Source organism: Phialemonium atrogriseum (assembly GCF_030411735.1).
Source record: "Phialemonium atrogriseum strain 8032-3 unplaced genomic scaffold QBC33scaffold_15, whole genome shotgun sequence".
In the NCBI taxonomy this organism is placed as follows: Eukaryota; Fungi; Ascomycota; class Sordariomycetes; order Cephalothecales; family Cephalothecaceae; genus Phialemonium; species Phialemonium atrogriseum.
The window spans coordinates 865,515-873,799 of NW_026848152.1; the positions used below are offsets into that span (position 1 = coordinate 865,515).

Here is an 8,285-nt window from a genome sequence, read left to right on the forward strand (position 1 = left end):
GACGGGAGGACCGCCCTTTGCAGGCTGCTCATTTTGGGCACCAACTTGTCTCTGCAATACGTCAGTGGTTGACAGTTGGGTACCCACGTGACGCTGCATTGGAACACAGACCCCTGATTGGGCTTCAGCGGGGGAGGTTGGGCACGCCTAAACCAGGGTTTAGAAAAGATTGTGGCACAACCGAGAAAGGTCCTCAGTCACGACTTGAGGCTCCAGTAATTATTGGGCTTCACTGGGCTCTCCCGTCGTGCCTGCAGGAATTCACAAGCGAATGGAAGCGGGCCTGACTACCCGCCACCTGTAGCCCCAGAAAGAACCCAACCCTCCGAAGGTGCATGACGGAAAAAGCTGCATTGCCGCCCCACCACCAAAGGCCCTAGCCGCTGCGTTTGTATGGAACAGGTACCCAGCAGAGACGGGCCTCGACAGGCCTCAACCCGTGTGGGCCGCGGCCTGCTGGCGGGGGATTGGTTGGGCTGGCTGTCCCGGTTGCTAGTTGTTGTGACTCAGTCTGTGACCGAGCAGCCTGCCAGCTTTGTTTGCCGGTAAGGTTTCCGCTGACACGAGGCCTGCCTGCTGTTGATTTGGTCTTGTCCCGTTGATCGTTGCCCTTTTCCCATGGCTGAGCATTTACAGGCATGGACTGACCTCGGAATCAGCTCACGCCGCGAACAAGCCCAGCCACAGAGCCAAGGTATTTTTGGTGAAATCAGGCGGTGCAGTGCCCGCGGCGGTTGTACGCTGCTCGCGTGGTCTCCCCTCATTTGCTGCTCAGCGTCACAGAGTGAGCTCGTGTCTACGGATACCTCGGGGCTGGGGGTACGCAGCATCTGCCTGCCAACTGTGCTGCCTCGCAGGTACCGAGGTGGAGAGGGAGTCCCGGTTTCTGTAGTGATGTTATGATTTCTTTCCTTGACACGCCACTGCGAGACATCTGACTCGTAGTAGGGTGACGTGACGCCTCCTTAATTTGACTCCTCGACTCCTTGGCCTGCTTCGTCACCGTCACCCTCGTCCCCCATTCGGCGCCTTCCCTTTCTGCATGTACCTGAATTGGGAATCCCAGCGAACGGCAGCCAAGATATGCACGAGCATCGGATAGCACTCTAACTTGGGTTACGTGGTTTACAAACAGGTGCGTGATTGTCTCCATAGGTATCTATACGTCAATGTCGTGTTGTGGCAACGTAGTCGGCCGCGACGGCAGGGACACCGGTTGCCAGGGCATAGCTTGTCAGCCTCGACAATCAAGCCCCGAGTTCCGTTGCGTTATTGTGAGAGGCCCAGACACTCCACCAATGTAAGATCGGAATTGCCCGTGCCTGGCAAGCAACTGACTCGCCTGCACATGGATATCCTTGATTCTCCAGCGTCCATTATGGGTCGCCCACCCCCCAATGCCTGTCTAGGGGCAAATAGAGTACACTCGGACCCGACAACACGCGCCCACAGGTTCCACAAACATGCCACAGGGTATCATAGCTTGTACAATCCGAGAAAAGAAACAACGGCGGCCACATATCACGACCCAGACACGTCCGACTCGCCACCCCCCAACGCCTCCCCAATGCCCGGGAACTCGAATCTCCCCGCCCCACCGCCAGCGGTCCGCATCTTGATCTCGTAGATGCCGACCCCGCCGTCCTTGTCGCCGACAAACAGCGTGCCCCCATCCTCTGTGAACTGCAACACATTGACCTTCCCCAAGTCAACTCGCAGCGCCCGTCCCGGCGCCTCCGCCTCCTCCCCACCGCCCCTCCACGCCGCCTCCCCGCTCGCCACATCCAGCACCACGATGCCATCCCCGCTCGCGCTCGCATCACAGTACGCCACAAGCCGACAATCAGGCGAAACGCAGCACGGCCCTTCGGGGACATCAAACAGCCTCGTGCCCCCCTCCGTGAGGTCCCACACCAGCACCAGCCTCCTCCTCGTCGCGACCGGCACGCGCTTCGTCTCCCCCTTCGCCGTCACAATGTGCCTGTAATTGGCCGGCAGCCACACCGACACCGCCGACGACCCGTAGCACGCCAGACACGCCGGCAGCGCGCCCAGGAGCTCCGGGTGCGGCGGCACCACCCACTTGTACGGCCGGTGCGGGTTGCCGTTTCCGTTGGCCTCGTCGTCTCCTCCGTCCTGCGGCGCCGCCGGGCCCGACGAGTCCGTCTGCCACGCCACCAGGATGCACTTCTGCTCGTCGGGCGGGGCCCGCGCGCGCGGCCCGGCCGCCCCAACGAGCAGCGGCGCGGTGGCCGAGTACGCCAGCTCGGGGAAGTGCGGCACGAACGGCAGGCCCGCGCGCGCGACCTCGATGCGGCGCGACTGGACGTATGGTCCCGGGTCGGCGCGAAGGCCTCGGAGGCGGGGTGCGCCAGCAGCAGCAGCAGCGGCTGCGCCGACGACGGCGAACAGGTCGATGGCGTCGTCCTCGGCGCGGTAGACGGCCAGCGGCCGGTTGTCGCGGGCGTCGTAGGCGTCGGCGCGCGCGCTGGCCCAGCGGGCGGCGCGGTCGATGGACTGGACGCGGCGGCGCCGGGACCAGTCCCAGACCTCGACCGTGTTGCCGAACGAGGCCGATACGGCCAGTAGGGTCGACGCCTCCGATACGATGGCGTGGCTGCGGATGAAGTACATGCGGGTCCGAGGGCCCGTGCGGAACTTGGCCCGCGGGCTGACGGTGGATTCAACGCCGCCCGTGGTCACGGACCAGATCTTGATGCTGTGGTTGGCGTGCTGGCTTGCGAGGATGGTCCCGCTAGGCGAGATGTCCAGCTGGAAGATCTCGGGCGCCTTGCCGTCCGAGAGGCCCTCGACGGGGACGAGCTCGATCTGCTGCGCCTGACGCTTGGCCTGCCTGTCACGGCGCTCCCCGGGGGTGCGGGGCAGCGGCGAGGTCGGCGGCGGTTGCTGGGCGGCGAGCTTGGTGGCGACGGGGGTTCGGTCGAGCGTCGAGGAAGACGCGGTCGACGGTGGCGTGCTGTGGCGCGCGTCCGGGGCGGGGGTGCGGACTTCGGCGGGGAGGCGCACTGACTGTCTCCTAGAGCGGAATCTGGGGAGCCTGCCCATGATCGAGGAGGTTATCGAGGACACTGTGCTGTAGGGTGATTCCGGTCGGGAAGGGCCGCCCTTCAACGAATGGTGGAATGGCAACAGTGGAGAGGAAGCAGGAGTGAACGAGTCCATAACGGAGTAGGTGCCTGCCGTCGACATCGAACTGCGATACATGCTTTGACTTACGGCGTAGTCGGACGATGTTTGGAAGGATGTCTGGTCCGAGGACAGTGCCGAGTTCCGGTGTGAAAACTGTTCCGACGCCGGGCTGGCCGGGACGTAGACAGACGTAGCCCATCCGTCCGGCGGGGAGAGCAGCGGCGGAGGGACAGCCGACCGACTACGCTGCTCCGCTAGTGGTGGCTTTTCTGGCGACCCAAACGGCTGCTGCGCCTGCTGGGGGCTGTGGTGATGTCGCGGCTGGGGCCCTTGTTTCTGCTTGCGGTGGTGCTGGGGTTGAGCCTGCTGCCTTGTTTGAGCCGGACTCACAGTCGTGTTGCCTGGTAATTCGACAACCTGCCTCAGCGGGTTGCTGTGATGGAGATCAGTTGGTGACTTCCTCGGGATGTGGTAGGAGTAAACTGTCGGTTTCAGGAACTGTTCCTGGCTGTTGTAATAAGGAACAACGAGTTCCTGGGCAGGGAACCATGGACCACAGGTCTCAAGTGACTGTTCACCATCGAGTTCGACAATCGAGCCCTGTTTGGCAGCTGCGTTCTGGCTAGTTTTTGTGCCCGGCTGCCCGAGTTCCCTGGGAGCCGTGAATTTTGTTGAATCTGCATGGCTTGAGGGGGTCCTAGATGCTGATTCAGCCCTTGTCCACAGGCTTTAGGTGCCAATGGATGGCAAACAAGACGGTACGGTGACTTACTGTCCCTGTATCTCTCTGCACACAGCCGCCGTATAAGCGGCCAATTCGTCGAGGTAGAGCTCTAGCACCTTTCTTGAGTCGCCCGCTGCTCTCTCAGCCTGCGGGACCGTGTCTCGCAACTTGGAAATCGCGGCCAAGATCCTCTTGGACGCCTGCCGAGGTCCCTCTCCATCGGGAGAGGTGCCATCGGGCGATTCCTCGTCTTGGGAATATTTTCTAGTAACCAGCTCATCAGTACACAGGCCACACAATGCAGTAGAGAATACACAGAACGCTACAGGGCACAACGTGACGCGTGACGGTTTGTTTTGGCGATAAATCCCAGCAGACGGACAAAGCCAAGTTTCAGGTTTGAGGGAGGGGGAGAGAGGAGAAAAGGCGGGGATCACGCACAGGTGTGCCACATCATCGACAAGAACCAGGGCCTCCCGATGAGTCTGCAGGCCTATCGACAGCAGCGTCATGTCATTCCTGTCCCTGGTGGACCATCGCACGCGGGTGGCCCCGTCGTGGCTGCCGCTGCCACTGCCGGACGAATCTGCAACGAGGGCGGTGATCCTGGCCAGGATTACCCCGCAACCGCGCAGGACGGCTCGCACCCGCGCCTGCATCTGCGTCGGGACGGCGTGGTCATCGCGCAGAAGGTCCAGCACCACGTACAGGTCCGCCAGCTCGCGCGTGATGGCCCCGAGATCAGCCCGGGCCGACCGCACGGCCCGGATGAAGCTGGTGATGGTGAGCGACGTCGAGGTAATCGACGCGAGAAGGATGTCGATCGCCCCCGGGAGGGGCGGTGGGTCGTCCATGCAGAAGGGAAGGAAGCGCTTGTCGCTCGCTCGCTGGAATGCACACGCGCTTAATTGTCCTGCTATCACGCTTAATTCAGACAAATCAAAGTTGGGTTGGTCCCGATGGAAATGGAAATGAATGGGATTGCAGCGAAGCAGCGGGACCAAGAAGCAGAATTCAGCTGATGTTTCGTGACAGGGATTGACGGGGGGTTGGTGGGCGGAGCTGGGAGCTTAGAGCCTAGCAAGGCATCGGGGTAAGCAATCGGAACTGGGTGAGCTTTCCTATGGCTTGTGGGGTTGTTGATGGTGTCACAGATCAGACCAGGTGCTAAATTGAGGCATCGGATGGATGATGGGTCATGGACCTCGTCCAAGTTGCACAGCCGAATAACCCTTTTCCATTTTTATGCCACCACCGTGATAAAGAAAGGGGACAAAGGAACCCCCAGCATTTCCAGTTCCTCCGCTAGAGTTTTACACTAGAGCTCGCTAGCTAGGTAGTGTGGCCGCCCGCTGTCAAATCATCTGGCGGCCCCATGGGTTGACGCAGTACCCGAGTCTAGCTCGAGCAAGCTAGTAATACTAACCAACCCAGAGGTCAAACAAAGGAAAAGGAGGACACAATTCACCACAAAGCCCGATACGGAGACCGTGTGGAACGACACAGATGGGCATACAGAAAATGTACTGCGTAAAAACAGGTCGAAATTTGTTGGAGCGTTCTGGTTGCCGACCCGGCGCACAAATTGAACGTTGCTTCCCCTGATGGCTGTCCAGGGGTGGGGGGTGCCAGAGCAGCAAGGGGCAGGTACCTGGTAATTACGCGAGGCCGCCAGGCAGGTCTCCGATTGGTGAGTCAAGCCGAGTTGCCACGCTATTCGGCTCCGGTATTGTTGGTGTGGAACCCTCACCTGCCTGCCACATGGCAAAAGCCTCACTCGGCTACCTAGGTATACTGCCATTGCTTTCAACCATAAAATCACATGTACAGTACGGGTCCAGGCATACACTTTTGTGGCATGGCCTTGGAATAGATGGGTACATCATCACGCCAGGACCTTTTACCGCAACATGTGACTTTCGGGGCCGAGTGAGCAAGTCGATACCTCCTGATTTGAGTTGGCTGGGATAGACAGCAACGGCAATAGCAACAGACAGCGACAGCAAGAGCGACAGACGGCAATGGCATTAGCAATAGAGAGCAATGGCAATAGCAATAGACAGCGACAGCAATAACATTAGACAGCGACAGCAATAGGCAACAATAGACAGCGACAGCAACTGCCACCTGTGATATACTAACTGCCTGTCTGCGTAGCAAATAGCGCATGCCCCTAGAGAAATTCCCTTTATAACTTCCCACCCCTCAAGTTTACAGCCTCCCGCAACAGCGAGATGACCTCAGCTGGATCCTGGGCACCAAACACGGCACTGCCGGCAACAATCACATTCGCACCAGCGTCGGCCGCCTGGTCTATCGTCCCAGGGCCCAGGCCACCGTCCACCTCGATATTAAGCTCGGGATATCGTTTCCGCAGCGCCTGGACCTTGAGAAGCTCAGACGCCATAAACTTCTGTCCTCCAAAGCCAGGCTCAACTGTCATGACAAGGACCATATCTGTCCGCTCCTCCTCAAGCAGACCGTCCAGCACGTCCCACAGCATATCCACCTTTGTGCCCGGCTTGATTGCAATACCAGCCAGCATGCCGCACTCGTGGATATATCGGATCAGCTCGCGGGGGTTTGTCTTCAGTTCCGAGTGCGCCTCGGGGCTCTCAGCAGCCGAGGACATCGCCGCCTCATAGTGGAAGTAATACAAGTCACAGCCAGCGTTCTTGAACTCTTTCACCCATTTCTTTGGTTCAGCGATCATCATGTGGCAGTCAAACGTCCCCTTTCCATACTTCTGCCCAGGCTGATTGACATGTTTCCGGAGCTTGGCCACCACAGGGGGCCCGAACTTTAGGTTGGGGACGAAATGGCTGTCCATGATATCAACATGGAGCCAGTCTGCTCCCTGCTCGATAGTCCGCGAACAATCATGGTCGAGGTTGCCGAAATCGGTAGAGAGGATAGACGGGGCAATGATCGCTGGCGGAGCCATATTCCCAGACAGGCGCGAATGGGAGAAATACAGAGTTGGGGTGCTAGGAGCTAGGTGAGGTAGGTAGGTTGACAATGTTCAAGCACAAGCTCTAAGGTTCGATCTCTCCAACGGCCACCAGAAAGATCTGGGTCAGAGTCACACGAGAAGGAAAGCCTTTTGCCTGAGGGCCAGAAAACGACGAGGGGGTCTCAAGTTAAAGAGGATGATGTTGGTCATGATGTTCAATAGGATTGATTGAGATGGTGGTGGTGGTGTTGGATGCAGAGATGGAATTTCCGCGTGTCGTGTCCCGACCAGAGACTTCGTTTTGTATGGCTGGGAATTATGGTTTACAGCGTGACTATCGGCGAGTTGCATTAAGTTTGAGGTTGAGTTTGAGCTTGCGCATACCATGGTGGACTATTAGACATCGGCATTGAAAGTTTATTACGGTTATTGAGATCCAATTGGCAACTGGTATCGCCAGATTGAGTATTTTTACTGAGTATTGCTTGGATCCCGTCTAACGCAAATAAAATAAATCAATAACCCTCAAACTCTCAGCAGTATTCCGTACAGGTATGGAGGTAACCTTCCAATATCAAAGCTGTTGTCATGTGACGGCCTGGCGGATTCCACCTATGTGTGTATTGCATTACAAAAATCCCCGACCAATAGAGATTTACATCGAGTCTCGTCAGACAGCAACGTTCACCTACCCCGCTTTCTTCCCCCTCTCTCCTCCATAAGGCTGCCACGGAGATATTTCGAAGCTTGGAGCCAAACAAGGCAGCGTCACCCCCAGGTGTTCGGTTCTCCAGGAACCCAAAGTCGCCTTCATCGAGAGTTCTCATACCGCCGAACGTAGTGTGAACATGGAAGACCAATATTACCAGAACTTTGTCAGCAATCAAGTCACAGATGACATGCTAGAGAAAGCTGCGAAACTCTTCAGCGAGAATTATGGGACTTGGGGCAGGGGTTCACACAGCCCAGGTAGATATTATGACTGGAACTCTTTCTACTCGTGTCTAACGCCGTCTGCAGGGAAGCCAGTTAAACTTGGTACGCGTCAACTACGAGAGCAATATCTGCCCGAATCTGCCGCGACCTTCTACGCCAAGGTGAGCGTTGATGGGAAGCTTGCCGGAAATGCGTTTGCCTGCCGCTGGGAACACAAGGGCAAGACCGTCTGCTGGGTGACTCAATTGGTAGTCGATAAACATTACCGTGGGCGTGGGCTTGCGACTGGCCTTCTGCGGGCACTCAGGTTGGATGGAGACGACTCGTATGGCATCATGAGCTCTCACCCATTTGCCTGTTTGGCAGCCGCAAATTCTTTCGGGGGTAAGTGCATTCTTCTGTATCGTGGAGAATCCGAATTCTTATTGAGCTCCACTAGGTGTACGCACATTTTTCACTATTTGTACGCACTTTTTGAATTTCAGCCACACGGTTCCACTTATGCCTGCCGCTTACTAACAT

The 8,285-nt window shown here is 57.8% G+C and overlaps 3 protein-coding genes across 3 annotated transcripts; 1 reads left to right on the forward strand and 2 right to left on the reverse strand.

Moving 5' to 3' along the window:
• Positions 1 to 1,207: 1,207 nt before the first annotated feature.
• QBC33DRAFT_588925 (uncharacterized protein) lies at positions 1,208 to 4,728 on the reverse strand (the record flags this gene model as incomplete). The annotated part of the gene is made up of 3 exons (XM_060431568.1): positions 1,208 to 3,847; positions 3,923 to 4,138; positions 4,316 to 4,728. The coding sequence occupies 3 exons, from the start codon at positions 4,726 to 4,728 to the stop codon at positions 1,522 to 1,524; spliced, it is 2,955 nt and encodes a 984-aa protein (XP_060282872.1). The 3' UTR covers positions 1,208 to 1,521.
• Positions 4,729 to 6,062: 1,334 nt separating this feature from the next.
• Positions 6,063 to 6,899, reverse strand: QBC33DRAFT_541697 (ribulose-phosphate 3-epimerase; the record flags this gene model as incomplete). The annotated part of the gene is made up of 1 exon (XM_060428189.1): positions 6,063 to 6,899. The coding sequence occupies exon 1, from the start codon at positions 6,816 to 6,818 to the stop codon at positions 6,063 to 6,065; it is 756 nt and encodes a 251-aa protein (XP_060282873.1). The 5' UTR covers positions 6,819 to 6,899.
• Positions 6,900 to 7,382: 483 nt separating this feature from the next.
• On the forward strand, positions 7,383 to 8,285 carry QBC33DRAFT_106562 (uncharacterized protein; the record flags this gene model as incomplete). The annotated part of the gene is made up of 3 exons (XM_060421886.1): positions 7,383 to 7,796; positions 7,848 to 8,147; positions 8,203 to 8,285. The coding sequence occupies exons 1-3, from the start codon at positions 7,676 to 7,678 to the stop codon at positions 8,280 to 8,282; spliced, it is 501 nt and encodes a 166-aa protein (XP_060282874.1). The 5' UTR covers positions 7,383 to 7,675.